The sequence below is a fragment of the Podarcis filfolensis genome (genome assembly GCF_964270895.1).
Source record: "Podarcis filfolensis genome assembly, chromosome: 4".
In the NCBI taxonomy this organism is placed as follows: domain Eukaryota; kingdom Metazoa; phylum Chordata; class Lepidosauria; order Squamata; family Lacertidae; genus Podarcis; species Podarcis filfolensis.
Window position 1 is genome coordinate 22,272,718 of NC_139607.1, and position 19,128 is coordinate 22,291,845.

At 39.5% G+C, this 19,128-nt stretch overlaps 2 protein-coding genes across 11 annotated transcripts in view; one reads left to right on the forward strand and one right to left on the reverse strand.

The window, feature by feature from the left end:
* The window catches only part of PCCA (propionyl-CoA carboxylase subunit alpha), a 223,243-nt gene that overhangs the window by 193,112 nt on the left and 11,003 nt on the right, over nt 1-19,128 (forward strand). The window contains exon 22 of the mRNA XM_083610671.1: nt 12,892-13,032. Within this exon, the coding sequence (XP_083466797.1) occupies nt 12,892-13,032 (141 nt within the window). The remainder of the gene's footprint in view (nt 1-12,891; nt 13,033-19,128) is intronic.
* The window catches only part of GGACT (gamma-glutamylamine cyclotransferase), a 69,023-nt gene that overhangs the window by 20,735 nt on the left and 29,160 nt on the right, over nt 1-19,128 (reverse strand). For 2 of the 10 annotated variants that reach the window (XR_014547258.1, XR_014547260.1), the window contains exons 4-5: nt 7,287-7,443; nt 154-1,057 (exon numbers count right to left, since the gene is read on the reverse strand). The exons of 2 other annotated variants lie outside the window; for them this stretch is intronic. The gene's annotated coding sequence lies outside the window, so the exon portion shown is untranslated. Of the gene's footprint in view, nt 1-153; nt 1,058-7,286; nt 7,444-7,867; nt 8,047-8,174; nt 8,279-13,331; nt 13,458-19,128 lie in introns of those variants that run through there. 6 more of the 10 variants (XR_014547257.1, XR_014547259.1, XR_014547263.1 and 3 more) reach the window with 5 other exon arrangements.

Below are 19,128 nucleotides of genomic sequence, written 5' to 3' on the forward strand. Positions count from 1 at the left end.
CTCTATCCCTCATTGGGCTGCTTCTAGACCTTTTAAAATTCTTGGAGGGTGCAAATAACATGGTAGACCGTGGTGATCTGACAGACACAAATTGCAGTTTCAAAAAAAGCTCCCAGCTAAATCCTTCACCAAAGACAAACAATGAAACTTAACTATGGTAAAAAATCAAGTCCTTTAATGGCTTGGTAACTAGCTACAGAATAAGAAGCAGAGCACTGGAGCAAATACACACTTTTCCCAATGGAGAAAACATAGGAACCTGGTTCATCCCAAGTCAGAGCCTTGATCCAGTCTGTTTTGTGTATAGAGTGGCTGTAGTTTTAGGCATGAGTCTGTCCCAGTCCTACCTGGAGATACCGGGAATCACACCTGGGTCATTGTATATACAAAATGCGTGCCATACCGCTGAGCAACAGCAGTTCCCTAAAAGCATCTGTATTAGGTCTCCTAAGTATTTTAGAATCAGTGCTACTGAAACCTAGAGGCAAAGAGGTGGCCACATTTTCAGATGATAGCACATTATTTAAGGTGGTGGAAACTGAAGCAGAGAGCAAAGCTCTCCAAAAGATTTCTCTAAAGTGAATGAATCAACAGATGGGCAAATGAGATTCGGTGAAACTAAGTGCTACGTTATTCACATTTTTTAAAAAAAGAAATCCTACAACTTCAATCCTGAAGTTAGCTCGATGTGCAAGAAAATGAAACCACCAGTACCGTAAAGTTTGTATAAATTGTATAAATCTGTGGCAGGGTCATATTTGGAACATTCAGTATGGTCATCCTAACTCAAAATAGAGCTAGAAAAGTGCAGAGAAGACTAGAAATACGATCTAGAAGTTGGAGCGTGCTCTCCATAAGTAAAAGACCAGGTCTTTGTGATCTGTATGGGAGGTCCTTCTTATGGTTCTGCAAATGGGTGTGGCCCCTCCTGCAGTGACTCAAGTTAGGGTCTTCTCTGTGGTGTCATCTTGTTTGTGGAACTCCCTCTTCGGAGTTGCATCAGTCAGTCTTTCTTCATCAGGTCAAGACATACCTGTTTGTTCAGGCCTTTGTGATCCTATTTGAATAAAGTAAATCATTTGTGACTTTTTAGTTTAGACAAAAGATAACAAAGTAAACATGATACAGGTATAAAAACGGATGAATGATGTGGGAAAAGTAGAGGGGGAGAAATTTCAGTACCAAGGGAAGGTATTCTAATTAAATTAATTGGTAGTCGATTCAGCCCAAATGCAACCACACATAAACCCCCTTGACAGAATGTATTATTTATTTGTGGAATTCGCTGCCGTAAGATTGTGATGGTGGCCCTTGGGAGCAAACAAAGGAGAGATGTTGCTTGTGTGCCATACTTTAGGGTTTCCCTGAAATATTTGGCTGGTCCCTATTGCAAACAAGAGGCTGTGGTTGATGGGTACTTGATCTGATGTCGCAGGGCTCTTTTTATGTGGTACAAAAGGCACATTGTGTAGGAATTTTCCAATATTTTCATCAAGTTTTTCACTATCTCTGTGTTCATAAGACATAAGGGAGGAAAACAGTGTCGCCATGATGTCATAATCCATGTAATGTACCTTTGAGAGGAAGGGTGTTGCTGCCTAAAAAAACACATTCACTTTTCCCTTCTAAAGCTAACTGAAATCGGATGCTGGAGGCTATTTGGGTTAGAAAATACGCCTGACAGATGAAGTAGTCTATTCTTGTGACCACAGTATTGAATTTGCTCTTTTGAAGTATTGTACAGCAATGCTCTTGTTTGCTCAGTGTGCTTCCCTGTAGTGGGGGCCAGAAATATTATTGTGCAACTCTAGGCACATCATTTAAAACAGTGGCTTTCCATTGTTCCAGATGTGGGCCCCTTGCTTTACCCTCAGTCTACAGCATGAGGTTCAGTTAATTTGTTTAATACCTTATCTTCAGTTCCTTTTTTTTTCTAAGTTGAATGTCAGATGTGTGACAACCCACCCCCCATTTTCATTTTTACAACCCCACACAGCTAGCAGAACTAGAAGATTGCAGAGTGGCTTGGGCAACCCAGCCAGATGTGCAGGCTATATATAAAAAAAAGATTATTGTTGTTGTTGTTGCTAGTAGTAGTAGTAGTTGTAGTAAACCTAGACACATAGCTAGCAGACTCCATTTACTTTACAGTGGTACCTCAGGTTACATACGCTTCAGGTTACAGACTCCGCTAACCCAGAAATAGTGCTTCAGGTTAAGAACTTTGCTTCAGGTTGAGAACAGAAATCGTGCTCCGGCGGCGCAGCAGCAGCAGGAGGCCCCATTAGCTAAAGTGGTGCTTCAGGTTAAGAACAGTTTCAGATTAAGTATGGACCTCCGGAACGAATTAAGTACTTAACCCGAGGTACCACTATACTAGGTTACTAGTTGCTCAGGCCTGATCTAGAATGCTCCTCTTGTTCTCTTTCTTCAGCCATACTTAGGCTACAAATGGCCATGCCTGAGTTTCAGCCAAAGATCCTTGGAACTGTAGTTGAATGAAAAGACCCTTAATCTCTTTCAAACTCAGACCTGCCGAAAACGACAATTTCTTGGGAATTTTCTTGATAGCTACAGTGGTTTTAAATCGCTTTACACAAATAGAGTGTTCCCTGCTCCCCTTTGCAGTGCTGACAGAACTTGTGTGGCCCAACCTAGGTCAGGTGTTTACCTGGCTGGCTACGCCACGCTGAAGACCAAGGGTTAACATTTGCAGCTTTGATATCATTATGTACTTGGTTCACATATGCTGTTTCTGCTACTTTATTATTAAGCAACATAACATAATGCATTTAACAATGAAGCGAATCCTATCTCTTGTTTAGACCAAAATATGGATTTGAAGTTGGAGAAAGAATCAAGGAATTTATTTTAGATGTCCAAATGCTATTACATGATTAAGCTCAACATTTCATTTAGTTTTACATCTATTTCTCCTCTCTTTACATGTACCCCCCCCTACAGTCTTGAAGTAGGAAAATTTTGTTTGGCTAATGTTGTAAAGTCGTGTGTGTGTTCTACTACAAACATAAAGATTGGGCAGGCATCTTTGAGGAATATATGAGGAAACACCCCTCCCCTCAGACATTATGATAATCATGCATTCTTCTACAGTCTACTGCCATGACTTCAAAGTGTAATGTGTGAAACTTCAACTGTTAGTGAAACAAGACATTTTCCTGGAAGGTTGTTGACAATCTGTAGGTAATAGGCCTTTCTGAGATGTGGTACACCAAAATCCTGGTGTATCGCTTCCCCTTAATCTCCCCACACTACATTATCCTATTTACAAACAATATTTTTGCTTTGAGCTGTTAGTATTTTAACAGTCCGGTTTGTTTCTGCCCAGGTTGAGAGTTTTGTAGATGTTGGGACATCCTTAATTCTAGTCAACACAGGAATTTGTATTTCTGTTTGGGGAAACACTTGCATTTATTAACTTTGTGAGCATTGCTTTAAAGTTTAGCTATTACATTTATTTTTATTTTTTAATTTCCTAACCCAAGCTCAGTTTTGCCTACAATATTTTACCCGCGGTGGCTTAAAGAAAAACCATTTTTCGTAGGCAGCAGCCTTCTTCGCGCACCTGATAAAGTGGGCTATAGTCCATGAAAGCTTATACCACAATAAAACCATTAGCCTTTAATGTGCCATAGAACTCTTTGTTGGTTTTGCTACAACAGACTAGCACGTCCACTCTGCCAGAAATCATTGAACACATGTCTTAATTTAGTTCTCTGTGGAAGTCCACCCCCTCCCTTTAAAGATACTGCTTCTAAGCCATGAGGTAAACGCTTTCTCAACACATCAGTGTGGCACTTTTTTGTAGTTTTTCAAGAAGTCTTCAGCTCATGAGCAGGTTTCAAAGGAACCTCATCTCCATGTAGTTTTGCCGGATAATCCTTTATCCACCATCTTCAGCTCTCATTCCCTTGATTTCTTGCCTGTGGCTACGTTTCTATCTCTGCATCAATTAGCCCAGTGATTTATACAACAAGCAAGCAGTTTAGAGGTAAATGGTACACAATTAACATCTCATTCCACCATAAAGGGTATGCTAAATACCCCAGTCACTGCTTTCTCTGCCTGGAATTGAAATAAGTGTTTGTCCTAATTCATATGCTATCTGATGTGAAGTGGGCCTGCTTTGTGCTGTACTACACCATTAATCTAATTATAGATAGCTGCAAATGAAGTGCTGTCTGAGCACAGAGGCTGAAGAAAAATAGAGCTTTTGTCATTTAGCATGACTCTGTGAAGCAAGATCACACTTTGCATGGCAGCCTGGCAAAGTGGAGATCCAAATAATATTGCGGCCTGTTGCATGCGTTCTAATTACGAGAGCCTTGTAAACAGAAGTAGACGCCCGGTGTAAATAGAGCTGTAGTTACGCTGTCATGTGGTTTATAGGAGGAAAATCCTCCGAGTGCGGTTGTATTAAATGATGCATCCTGATTGACAGCTACCTTGAGACTGCGCTGATGGAGTTGTCAAAGCATTATGCTAACAGGCTGCTCCAGTGACTGCAGATGTACGGAGCTCTGCTATTCAGACAGCTTTCTAACTGTTATCTGTTCATTTTACCTTGTCCGGCTGTGTTGTAACTCCACACAAGGAGGACAGCTACAAGCTTTATTTCTGTATGCTTTTGACTCTGACTGCTCAACCTTAACCTAAAGTGGAAGGAATCTGTTTTGTGAGGCTTTAATCTTTATTGGGGAGTTTTTCCCCACTAGAGTGTTATATATTACATGGTGGATTTAAAGGTGGGAAGTGTGAGCAACATTAATTGCTATTTTAATTAAGTTTGTGTTGCTAGGACCTGTACTAGAGAAGTGGTGACATTCTCCTTTCTATCCCTCATCCATTAAATATTCAGTTTTTAGGAATCCCTTTTGTATTGCCACGGGGTGTTTTTTTTTATTATTACATAAGGGATTTGTTTCTCCCACTTAAACCAGGGATTATTGTGGCACAACTGCACTACAACTCATTTGTCTACCAGAGACATGCTAATAATGTAGGAACTGGGAACTCCATTATAAAAGTCAAACTCGAATTTGTTGACTAAGCAGTACATTTTTTTAAACTGCCACGATCATAGAAATTTCCCCCAAAAAACGTTTCCAGAGTTCATAATGCTGAGGGATGGGAGACAATTGACTGTTTTTAACCCAATATATGAGAACTTTGATGTATAAAGAGATCTCATGCTCTATGAGAATTTAAACTTTAGACATAAGCAAGCACCCTTATTAAAGATGTACTTATTAAGTTGCACTGAATTTAAAGGAATTTCTGAGTAACGATGTCGAAGATTACAGAGTTAATGCACTAATTTCAGTGCCCAGGTGGCAGCGAATCAATATATTTATGATGCCCATGAGTATTTTGAGCCAGTAAAAATGGGTGTCACTTGGAATGATATGGCTTTCCTGAAAGTTTTGAATTGGAATTTTTTCCTTTGCAAATTAGGATCCTTTGCATAGGGATAATTTTCAGTTTTCACCTAGAGCAGGGGTAGCTAGCATGGTGCTATTCAGGTTTTCTTGGACTCATCTCCCATCAGCCCCAGCTAGCATAGCCATCAGGAGAGCACCATGTTGTTTGCTTCTGCCCAAGTGAATGATCTAATTTGTAATGCTTCTTTTGCATGTTGTTAGTAAACAAAACAAAAAAACTCATGCTTGCCTTAATGTACTTGCAATTGCCATCCATTTGTTGTTACTTAAAGAGCTTATGAAATAGAAAAATAAATAAATCTATGGATCCACAAAAGATCTTCCACTTTATACTGCAAGATGAATGCAACTTGGGACTTTAAACACTGACCACTCAAAAAAAACTTGTTTTTAAAACATTAAAAAATTATCAAGGTGGAGTTTATCTCTGGACTTACATTGCTTAAACAGTTGTAACACAAATAACCTTGTTACACATTAAAAACATTGTGGGCTAACATATTCATTGGTGCACAACATTTTATGGACTAGATACATTTATTGTTATCCTCAGGTCGCAGGTAAAGGAATTTCAAAAAGAGACGCAAGCCTGGAGCAGTTGCATCGGAACTAATAAAGATGTTCTACTCTATTGTTTTAGCTTTAAGAGGAACATGAATCTCTTGAAGGAGACTCTTGCCTATGAAAGATTATGCTACAATGAAATACGTTAGGCCTGTATACAACAAAGCCATTGCACAGGTAGAACAACATCTGCTCATGCAACAGAATGACCCCTTTCATCTCTTCCTCTTGCCCCTCCAAATCTGTTCTGAAGGTTTCCCCAGCCTTCCAGAACAGACTGGGGAGCCACAGATCATTCCACATGTACAACCACTTCATTCAGCCCTTATGCCAGACATAGGCAAACTCAGCCCTCCAGCTGTTTTGGGACTACAACTCCCATCATCCCTGACCACTGGTCCTGTTAGCTAGGGATGATGGTAGTTGTAGTCCCAAAACATCTGGAGGGCTGTGTTTGCCTATGCCTGCCTTATGCTAACCCTAATCCCAACCCTTAGTCTTAATGTGCTAGTTGACTTTTTAAAATTATTCTTATTTTTAGTGCGACAGACTAATACAACTACCCCAAGAAGCATAGACAACCGTTTTAGCAGGAAGCTGCTAAAACTACTGTCTATGGTCTTATGCATATAATGTATAATTGTGATATAGAGCAGATAGTTTTCTTGCAAAAGGTGTCTGGTACCTGGCACCCAAAGTTGGGCTGGAAAATATTTTTGTTTAAAACCATGGGGATCTGTGAGTCTCAGATCCAATTTTTTTTTATCAAGTGGATTGTGATTGGCAAATTTGGCCTCTGCAATATTATAGGATGTGCTTCATTTAAGGTTTTGAGAGGTAGTCTGCTTTTGGCAGACCTTACTGGTCTTAAAGGTAAAGGTAAAGGTACCCTTCCCGTTCGGGCCAGTCTTGCCAGACTCTAGGGTTGTGCGCTCATCTCACTCTATAGGCCGGGAGCCAGCGCTGTCCGGAGACACTTCCGGGTCACGTGGCCAGCGTGACGAAGCTGCTCCGGCGAACTGGCACCAGAGCAGCACACGGAAACGCCGTTTACCTTCCCGCTGGTAAGCGGTCCCTATTTATCTACTTGCACCCGGGGGTGCTTTCGAACTGCTAGGTTGGCAGGCGCTGGGACCGAGCAACGGGCGTGCACCCCGCTGCAGGGATTCGAACCACCGACCATGTGATCGGCAAGTCCTAGGTGCTGAGGTTTTACCCACAGCGCCACCCGCGTCCCTGTCTGGGACTTACTGGTCTTACCTTCTGCAATTGCTTTGATAGCTCAGTTGGTTAGAGTGTGGTGCTGATCACAGCGAGGTTGCAGGTTCACTCCCCATATTCCTGCATTGCAAGGGGGTTGGACTAGATGATCCTCAGGGTCCCTTCTAACGCTGTGATTCCTTACACAGCCACTCACCTTCACAAAGAAAAAAGCCTCCATTTTATTTATGTAAAGCTTTGTCACTTTCCAGTTATAGTAAAAACGGAATGATGGCAATTTGGTGGTATTTGTAAGCTTCCAGTCATCTTTGTTTCTGAGCCAGGCCTTGTTCAGTTGTTTTGCTCTTCCAAAGTGCTTTACGCTTCTCATCAAACCAGTCCACATGTTAACATCCTTGGTGTGTGTTCTGCAGCTCGCAGGCACCCCTTGGTCAGGCTGTTTCTCAATGTTGAGAAACTATTTTACAAAGGAATGTTTTTTGGAGGGGGGAGGCTTCCATCAGAACTTATAAAAAGGGATTCCTTTTCTGTATTACTTCGCCATCCTATGTTCACAGGGGTCATTTGTTCTCAACTGTGCTCCCAAAGGACCTTTCCGGAGAAGTTTGCTTTTTTAAAAAAACTTTTTGATTACAATAGCTCAGTTCTCCCCCCCTCCAAACAGACTAAAGAACAATAAACAAATACAAAAGGAAAGGGAACAGCTCATCAATAACAAAGGCCTGCATTTGAAAGCACTTGGCTTACTGACTCTCACATCTCATTCCAAGCAAAGCAGGAGTCTTGCAGAGAAAGGAATCTAGAAGATAGGAAAATATTAAAATAGTAAAAGTGGAATGCTTGGAACGGCCTGTGATGGGTGATGAAGAGAAGAACGCTTTTATTGCACAACAATTGGGACAGTTTACTCGCTAATTCTACCTCTACCTGTAGAGACTCCTCTTGATTGTAGATTAATTTGGAAAACTTGGAACTATTCACAGGGCCACAAGCTTGACTGTTTTGAAAAGACATGAAATTTGATTCTGAACCTGGGCAATGTAAAAACATAAATCTCTCTGAATCTAAGCAGAAGCTGATTGTACCATTCACAATACATTGCCAAAAAAAATGGAATATCTATTGTCAATCTGGAGAAGGACCGTTATTTATTTCCTCCTAAGATTCAAGTTTTTATTTAATTTTATTTTCAAAAGTATGTGTAGAAGGTATTTGCTATGAATACTGAAACTGTGCAATTTGATGTAATTATATTCCCCCATAGGTTTAATTAAGGACTTTTAACTACAATTTATCTTTTGATAAATAGACCCTCTGCACAGAATGTTTATTAGACTGACAGCAGAATGTATACCCAGATAGCTTTTTCTGCCTTGCCATGTGACTCAGATGAATTTTAATAGAAGCAAAAGCTTTTATTTGCCCTGTAATTTCACTGAAGGATCATATCCTTTAAAAACCAGCAGACACTTGTACGTCTTGATGGCAGAACACACAGACAAGAGCAAAGAAACATGCAAAAGATGTTGCTATTTGGCCTGTCACTGGTTATAGAAATTCTTCTGGCAACATTTGCCATCAAAACACATCAAAATCCTTAGTTGCAAACATATAACAAGGCTGTTGTCTTTTTTTGTCTGAAAGAAAGATTCCAGAGTGTAGCCATTTGGGCCATTTATAATAGGAACCCAATAACCCTTTTAAAAAACCCATAAACCACAGCTTACAGAACCATGTCTGTTGTGAGCCTGAAGATGGGAATAGTTAAAATACCATTGGAAAACAATATGGTGGGCTACTTGAGCCAAATTTTGATAGCAGTCTAGGTAGTTCAGGCCCCTTTGGTTTTCACTAGTACTGGACACACCCCAAATAGGTTTCTGGGGCTAGGGTGTTTATTGTAGCATCAGTGGTCCTCATGCATGCAAGTTTTTTTGCAGCATCAACACAACATTGTAGCTATCAAAATCCCCACCCATATCCCCATCACAACCTTATCTGCATTTACCCTTTCCAGGGAAAACCCAACCAGCTTTAAAAAAGAAAAGAAAAGAAAACTTGCTGCTTACATTAAGCTCCCATCTGGAAGCACCCTAGCTGTCTGCCTTGGGAGATCCTAGTGTACAACTTTTTTTCAAAGCTACCTTGGGGCAGGAAAGGAGGAATCACTGCACTAATTTTAAAGTAGCCCAACCACTAGTTGTTTGGTTTGGTGTGTGGAGGGGGTGAGCGAAATGTTTCTTTCCCTGCAGGTCAGTGATCATTTTACAACGTTCAAACAGTGTTAATAAATTTTCCTGCAGGCTCGAGCAGTGACCATCTCCTCTTCCAAATGACAGCAATTGTATATGAGGAAAGCACATATTGACACTTAATTATGATGTGGTATCAGTAAACTCTGTTGGAAAGGCTTTGTCCATTTCTTTGGATCATCATCATCATCATAATTTATTATTTATTCTGCCCATCTGGCTGGGTTTCCCCAGCCACTCTGGGCAGCTCCCAACAAAATATTAAAAACATGATAAAACATCAGACCCAACATGCTTGCAGCCACCTGGTTGCTCAGCTTAGTGTATTCACATGTTATTTCTGTGTAAAGCTATTGTTGCTTGGCTTTTATACCCCAAAGAGCCTATATTAAGGGTGTCCAAACTTTTTTCAAAGAGGGCCAGGTGTGAGGGCCGACCAAAGTTGTTGACCTTTTTATAGGATTGGTTGAGCTTTTTTATGCTTTCATCCCAAAGTTGTTGAGCTTTTTTTAGGATTGAAGTTGCTGAGCTTTTTGGGGGAATCAAAGTTTGCTGAGCTTCCCCCCCCCCCAGATTTTACCCCAGGAAATAACCCACAGGGGCCAAATTAGGCCCCCGAAACGGACTTTGGACACGCCTGGCCTATACTGTGGGGTATATATCAACATTGCACTGTTACAAACGTTCCATCTGCACAACCACACGACCTTGCCAGATGGAATGTTCTCTCCTCCCTTCCCCTGCATGCTATGGGGGGGCGGTGTTGTCTCCTGACCCACAGAGGAAATTTAGGGAGAACAAAGGCAGGGGAGGAGGAAAAGCTCCATTGCACAAGTGAAAGTCCTTGTGCAGGGCTTCTGCTGATGGGATTTGTTAGGTGTATCTTGTCCTACATTCTCTGTAAGAAGCTGTATTTTCTGGATTGGTTCTAGAGCCTTGCAGCCCCGGGTGTTAACTTTTTCTCTCTCCTTGTGAATGCAATATATAGCCTTGATCAGATTAGAAAAGCAGTGTATCACTGATTTAGGAAGATGTGTAGAAGCTTCGCTGAAATGAACAGGAACCAATTGGGAGCATGGATCTACAGCTACCATTTAATTTAAGTAGGTCTGATTCCAGGCAAGTTCCCGGTTGATTGTGTTCAAAATGGCTAGGATACTTGACCTCTCATTATTAACTCCCATTTACCTTCACACTGGATATTCTAATATTTAGGCAATCAAAAAGTGACTGAGACTTCAGTCCATTCAGTTGAAGAACAAAAGGCAGTCTAAGTTGACTTTGTTTATATTGCCTTCTTGTTCACCATAACTTGGTGGTTGTTTTTTAACTAAACTCTTCAGAACCCGGGTGTTCTGTATTGAGTAAATTGGGGAAAAGATGGACATGTTGTCTTAAAGATGGTTTGCCCCTTTCCTCTCTTGTATCATAGAATTATAGAGTTGGAAAGGGTAACCAAGGGTTATCTAGTCCAGAATTATAGAGTTGGAAAGGATAACCAAGGGTTATCTAGTCCAGCCCCCTGCAACGCAGGAACCGCAACTTGTACTTGATGATTGTGCAGCTTCTAAGGTGTTTACACTGCTAGGCTTTAGTATTTGAAAGAGGCAGTATCTTAAAGTCAGGCAGAAAAATGCACATGATAGTTACACATATTGATATACTTACACATGTACAAAAAGTCACTTTGATTTGCTTTGATCATGTGCACTAAAGCCCATCCCAGAACCATCGCCAGCGTGCAGGAATTCCACAGCAGATGGATCAGTGTAGAAAACTCCCTGAAGCTTCTATGTTTAAACTACACTGCCATAGGTTACCAAAGCTGGTAACATGATTTGACAGTATTTGCACGATAAGCTGCAAAGTGCTAAGAATTCTGCTTTAATAGTGAAAGTTCAATTTTAAAAGATCCAAAAGCTGACATACTGCTGCTGGCTGATCTGGATGCAAATTAGATTATCATAAGTGCAATTCTAACTGTAACATTTATTATCAACACAGCTGGTTTAACTAGTGATAGGAGCATGTTTGTTCCTCTTTTGTCCATTGATGGTCAAAGAGGAACAAATTTCTCACAGAGACCTGCTGCCATCTGCTGGATTTCCGAGTGCAGTGTCTCTGCTCTTGGGTAAGCCTTATGCCAAACCAAAGAAAACTGATGTGGCTGCAGAGCATGAACAATATTTTCTGATTAAAACAAAACCAAAGAAACCTGATGTGAAAAAGCTTTTGTTGATATGCTGAGTAAAAATAGCTTCTAAAAGCTAATAAAATTTTTAATCACCCCCCTCTACTTTTAAAATAGTGTTTTGCTGGTAGTTTGGGAGTAAATTAGCAAAAAAACAAACAAACCCAGAAACAAACAACTTTGCAAATTACACTGCATTCTCCCCCCCCCGACTGTTACTTATTCAAGATAGTGTCTACTTTTGCTATTTTTCGGTGCTTCTTTTTAAAATGGAAGCTTGGATTCTCAGAATCCTGTGGACTTCATAGAAAAAAGCCTAGACTGGAAAGTGGGGGAGGGGGACTGTGTGGCCCTTCTGTTGTTGTTGCCACTCATGTGAAGAGAAAGATCAAACCCATAATTCATTGTGTTTAATGTTTTCAAGTGCGGCTATTTACCTGGTTGAGTTTTGTTCTCTTACTGCGGTATTTATTTGGAATTGATTCCATCAATTTATCCCCACGTTTTACATCGCTATAGTTTCAAAGCATGATAGGCAGCAGGTGGAGAGATTTGTTTCCAAGCCGCTTTCAAAAAGTCAGCCACATAACTGGTATTATTAAAATCTCACATCTATTTTAGATAGTAACTTATGCATTGTAGAGGGAGGAGGGTGTGGGTAGGTAGAGAAATTACAAAATATTTCCAGTTGGTGAACATCTGTAAAAATATAGTTTGCAATGTGCCAATTCAAGGCTAGGTTGCAAGCAAATGCTGGATTGTACTTCCTAAGATCTTTAATAAAATATAAATATTAAAGCATAAGGATTTAAACAAAGTGTTCTCCTTTTAGATGCGTAAGCCTTATTTTTCATCTTACAGGTAGCACATCAGTGCTTTTAACTGATTTTTTATTTTTTTTTACAAAATAGGTTAATTTCCTCCACACATATTGTTTTCAATACGTAGGAAAAAGAAAGTCCTGTCCATTTCCAAACCACATATACTGTATATGCTAGATAGAAACATGTCCCTATAAATGACTATATATATATTTATATTTTGTACTTCTTTGATTAGTTAATAAATTTACGGTTTGACACTTGTGAACCGCCCTGATATCTTTTGATGAAGGGTGGTATATAAATCTAATAAATAAAATAAAATAAAAATTATTTGCTTTTGTGACATTTATCTTCATTCTGTTCTCTCCTGCCCCAAGTACAAGTTACGTATCCTGACCAAGCTTGCTGCGGAACTCAGCAAGCACATGCCAGAGAAAGTGGTGGAGGATACCTCCAGCATCCTGAGATCGCCCATGCCTGGAGCAGTGGTGGCAGTTTCTGTAAAGCCTGGAGACATGGTAAGATCATTCCTTGCCCTTTGTATCTGTTCCAGTTAAGAATATTCCTCACTGGAGAATCAGGGACAATTTGCACACTTCTTTTTTGGTCTTGCCTGAAGATGTTTCGATATGTGCACTTGTGAATGTGGCAAGTACATGTTTACAAACATGAGTATCCTACATCTATACTCGTACGGGAGCCACGCTGGTTTTGGTTTCCTGTCATGTGGCTACTCGTTTGCAAACTTAGCTTGCTGCAATGTAATATATCAAGTTTCCCACGCTCTGGTTACTCTTGAAAAAACAGGTCAACTTACTTTAGGGATACTGCTGTATATAGGGAATGTGCATGGAACTTGATTTGGATGTGGGGGAACTCAGCTGAAATCACTACAGGGATGAAGGCAACCTTTATGATCAATTCATTCCAAAGGCATATTGTCCTAGATATTGACAAGGAAAAAAAATTACATTCATCGTGATAAACACTTCCCCCCCCTGTCTGACCTGACTCCGAGCCTTTCAGTTGCTAGCTGCTGCTAGTCATAATAAAAACACATGCATCCTCTTGACTTTAACTTTAATATTATGCTATAATTTTATGTTAGCACAAGAAAGGTCATCTTTAATTATTCATTCAGTTTTATAGAAATGCACCAGAACCAAAAGAGTTGAAATAAAAATGAAGGTGTGCTGCTTAATTCTCAGTTGCACTGATTACAGTTGGCCCCTGCTTGCGTAATCAGTGAAGTAAAAATTGGAGCCTTAATATTTACATCTATGGGCAGAAAGAGTAAGTAAAGTTGCTGGAGAAAGACTGGAGAAAGGTGCATTGAGGTAGGTCTGTATAATACTTGTCAGATGATGGATCTGTTTCTTAATATGCCTTAATATCCAAAGGATCACTATGAGACCTATGAACTGAGAGATGATTTTATATGCTCTATGCATCATGGATGTCATGCTCAATATTATCTTTCTAATTTAATATTCTATTTCCATATTCCATGTTTTTGCTGTGTTTTAAGAAAAACTACTTTGTGTCTGTGTGCATACATACGTACATATTTATGTATGCATTTAGAAAACACGGACAGTTCTTTTTGAGCTATTAAAAATGGGATAAATTATGAATAGATAATGTTGTTTAGCATTGAACTAATTCCGATTCTCCAAAAATGTAGCCAGTAAACTACCTTGGCCTCTTTTTGAGATGTACTCTCTGCTGTAGTTTTTTTTTAAAAAAAAAAAGAGAGAAAAGGTTCCACTGGGATGCCATTTTAAACATATTTTACATTTAAACAGAAGACGAAGCTGAGCTTACTAAAAACAAGCAAACATAAATTGCACTCAAGACTGGAAGATGTTTACCTTGAAATTGCAAACCCATCAACATTGTTAAGTGTTAGAAAAACTACTTCTGAAAGGGGGGAGGACAGGATTTTTTACTCATGAGCTTAGCTGAGTGAGTCATCTGTGAAACATTTTGCCTGTTTAAATCTTTAGATGCCCTTTCTCATGCTATGTGGAAGAGTTTTTTAAGAAGTGTCATATCAAACAACATAGTCATTCACATACAACGACCAGGTATGGTCACTGACAATTCCTGATTTTCAGATCGACTGAGTGGCAAGTTAGAAAACTGTCTGCTAAATGCCATTTTCTTCTTGTCACAAGGAGTGTGAATTCTGTCATTCCTCCGTGCAGTACAATGGAAAAGAGTGGCGCTGTGTGTGTGTGTTTGCGTGTGGTGGCAGGATATTTTTCAGGACAAAATCTCCCATCCATTTTTATCCAAAATGCCTTGTTCTGCTGACATTAAAGTGAATCAGGAAAAAATAGGATGCTATGAAGTATCCTTTTATGTATCTGTCTTGTGTATATTTTGTGTACATGAAGAAGCAAAACCATGAGGATGGGCCTCCAGCCAGGAAATTGAAATGGGGAAAACATTCTTCCCATACAATCAAACATTCCCAAAGAAGTGCGGTGCAATACCAAACAAGTTGTTAAATAATGAGGAGAGATTTCTTTCTTGCTTCTCCCTCCCCTTTCCCTGCCGCCCCTTCTCCCTGCCTGTGGGTTTTTGCTGGAGGCGCCGAGAGGCAGAGCATTTGAACAGCACAGGCCTTATGTTCTGCCGACTTGGACTTGTCAATGGTAATTGGGCAGCTTTAATTGCAAAAACACGTTTGTGGCGCTGAAAGGGAGTTTAGCGTAAATCCTTCCTTTCCAGGACTGGTGTCAAAAAGTTTTTTTGAAAGGAGATGAGGTTGTATCAGCTATCCAGACTGAATAAGCGGCGAGATGGCGCGATTCAGCTTACATGTTTTGGCTGTCCATCAGGACAAGGATCATTCATTGTAGCTGTTCAAAGCCTCGGAGAACAACGGATGGGAACTCTTATATACTAGTCTTTTTTGTTCCACTGTTTGAATGTGTCCTGAATTTGTGTTTCCCCCCCTCTACTTTTCAGACAGACTAAGGAGTACTTAAGTACCCTTTTTATATTCTAGAGTATTTACCAGCTAATAATATAATGAGGCGTGAAACAATATTACTGGGAAATGACAAAAAAAGTTTTCAGCTGAATGTTATGCTAAAACTAATGAGTAGCTCTTCCATAAATTTTCTGTTCGTGACCATTGGTAAATGTTATTTCATGGTAATATTTTGGGAGTTAGCGCATTACTATAGAGTGTCTTACAAGGAGGCTTCTGTTTTCCAAAATGCACTAAAATAATGAAACACTCCCATTATAAGATGGTACCAGGGTAGGGATGCAGAGGTTGAGTAGTCATTTTTGTTTGAATCCATTCAGGTTTTTAGGCTGTTGGGAGGTATAGTGTGCTTGCATTAGCTTTCTGATGGCTTGCATTTTTTTATTGTCTTTTGTGGTGTTGGTCTGAAATGTGCGTGAGAATTGTTCTTTATTTTTGCCAAATTCTGTGTATATGCTTTTGTTATTATTTTCTTTATTTTTCCAAGTTCCATTAAAAATTGCTTGCTTAGCAACAATGAAAAAGCTTCCAACGATGGGTCAATTGTGATGAACCTCACAGCTCAGCCCTTTTGGGGAGAGGGTTCTTCAAGTTTATTTCTGAGAAGAAATTTGGGGGCCATACATGGGGGCCACAAACTAACATGAGAAATTTGTTTATTTGAAGGGCATCATTCTGCCAAAAACTATACATGGGTAAGTCTTAATGAGATCATTTCAACTTAGGTACCCGTAGTTTACAGACAGCATGTAGACATTACATACATTTTACTAAAAAAAAAGTGGAATTTACTGCCACATAAAGATTGGGATCAATAAAGCTACTTTGGGTGCACTCAGAAGAACGTTTAAATTTCGCTCCCTTCACACATGAATCAGGAGGCATTATGTGATTACCAAAGAGTGAGACCACATTGCTGACTCTGCCCCTTGCCATCCACACATCTCTTTATTTCATTTTTATTTTTTCATTGAATTTGTATGCCACTTTTTAGGGCAGTTCACAACATATTCATGCATTCACATGGACTATCTACAGCAGGGATGGGCAACATGTGGTCCTCCAGATATTGCTGGATTGTAAATTTCATTATCCCTGACCATTGGTCATGTTGGCTGTGGCTAGTGGGATTTCTAGTACAATACCCAGAGGTCACATGCTTCTGAACTGCTCTCCCCAGGGAGGTTTGGCTGGCACCTTCATTATACACCTTGAGGTGCCAGGCGAAAACATTCCTCTTCAACCAGGCCTTGGGCTGATTGACATCCAGTGCCCTCTTAAATGTGTTGTTGGAGGGGGGGGGAATTTTTGGTTTGTTGTTGTTCTTATTTTTACTATGTTTTTTGTGGTTTTTGCATTGTGATTTTATGTTGTGAACTGCCCTGAGATCTGTGGGTGAAGGGCGTTATACAGATTTAATAAAATGAATGAATGAATGAGCAGCTACTGGAGAAGAGGCTTCTTCACTGAAGTTATACAAAGGATGGGTGGCTAAGCAGCGTGGACCCAATTCCAGGAGTCACAGGATGTCCTCTTCTGGCGTCACCTCAATGCTGCCCCCCCAACCCCACTGAATTTCAAAGTTTTTTAACCTCCCCTTCCAATATGGTTTGCCAAAAAAACATTCAAAAGATTCCTTGATACCTAGTTCTTTGAATCCTGGCTATTGCATTTAGGATTGTGGTGTTGGAATAAATTTATAAACTTAATTACTATTTCAGAGTAGCAGGATACAATATTACAGCCATATTCAGTCCAAGCTTATGGCAAGGTGCGTCTGCACTGGGCTTCCCCCAGCCTTGAGGCCTTCCCTCTTCATTGCAGGTGGCTTTGAAAATATTCTCGAGTTTCAAAAGCTGCTTTGTAATATGTCATGGCGGCAGGGAGGGGCGAAAGCTAAAGGTCAGGCAAAAAGCCCCTTTGCACATGTGCAAATAGAATGCTTGGGAGCACTGAATGAAATGTCAGGAGTGAAACGGAAGTGCGGATTGCGTGAAGGGATCTCTTTAGCTGCTTTCCACCTAATTCTGCTTTATTTCTTTGTATATTTCAATAAAGCATCTCAATGGCTTTCTGGAAATATAGATAGGTTTTTCTGGATCAAAATTTGCTTTTCTTCAGTAAGCAAACTGTAATCGATAATTGCACAGTGTTAGTAATTTTGCAGAACTACTGTAAAAATAAATGAAATCCAAAACTTTTTTAACTGAGTCGATTATCCAAATGTATTTTTATATATGTGCTAGAAAAATAATTTATAATGTGAACTTGAAAGAACTCTTGAATGTAGTGTTTTTATTTTATTTAATTCTAATTTGCATTTGAAAAGTCTGCCTCTGTGCACTTATTTATTTAAACGTGTATGAAAACACTTCAGTATTATCGAGAGGGTGTGATATATGACATGAGGTTTCAAAATAAGAATTGCACTATTTCACAGATAAATTTTAATTCCGAAAAGGCTTGAATAAAGTGTTTAGCAAGCTTGAACAGTGTGTAGTAGCAGCCTCTTATACAAAATAGGACATGGAAATTTGTTCTGTTACGTCAAAGAAGAAATGAAATACTTTACTCGTCAAATAGTAGGTTTATGGTTTCAGACATATTTAATTTTAGACCAACAAGATTCTGCTCCATAACACTCAATTTAAAAAGACTAGGAAAAATGTCTTGCTGAGATTACAGATAATGTCCAGCCATTGTTTTGTCTTTCAAAATGCTCAGACGCAGCAAACCGAAAAACACCTTACAATCCTCTCTTTTTCCCTCACTTCACTAAGCACACCACAGGCGACTGATTTCTTGTAAAATGTAAGGTTATATTTTTAATATACTACTTGTTGCTTGTAACCTCCTCCCTTTTTCTTTTAATGCCTTGCTGGCTGTTCAGCTCTTAAAAGTCTGAAATAAATTCTCGTGGCCTTTGGTAATTAGCAGTGCTTTGTAAAACAATGAAAGCAAGGGAAGGCATAGGAATGGAACGGTTAATTAAACTGCACTTTAAAAAAAAAAAGCCTTATACATAGTTTTATGATATAATTTAATGGACACCAAATATTGATTAGAGGCACTTGTCATTTTCATGTAAGTAACCCAGAAGTTTCTCTTTGACGTAGTTCTTTGCTCTGGAAGAGCTAGCAATTCAAATGAAATTCCAGTCAGCTGGTGTTAACTTTATGCAGAACTAAAAAACACAAAACCACCTAGACACCTGGCCACCCTGACACTTAAAATATGCGAAGAAATTGGAATGAGGTATTCAGTCCTGTGTGGAACTGCCTATTTTGACACCTATGGGGGGGTCTCATATATATATATATATATATATATATATGTATATATATATATAAAATAGACTTCAGACAGTTTAGACTTCAGACAGTTCATTTATTTATGCTTATTTCTTTATCCATAGCTGAGGTGTGTGGTGGTGAAAGAAATATCATTATAAATTATTACTGTTAGTAGTAGTAGTAGCAGCATTTAATATAACTTATATCTGAATACATAAGGGCGTAGTTTGATACAAGTAGGTCTTCGCTACCCCCACAAAACTTATCACCATTCCTGAGTAGTCAGTCATGACTCACAATATTCCTAAAACAGGGCTGTC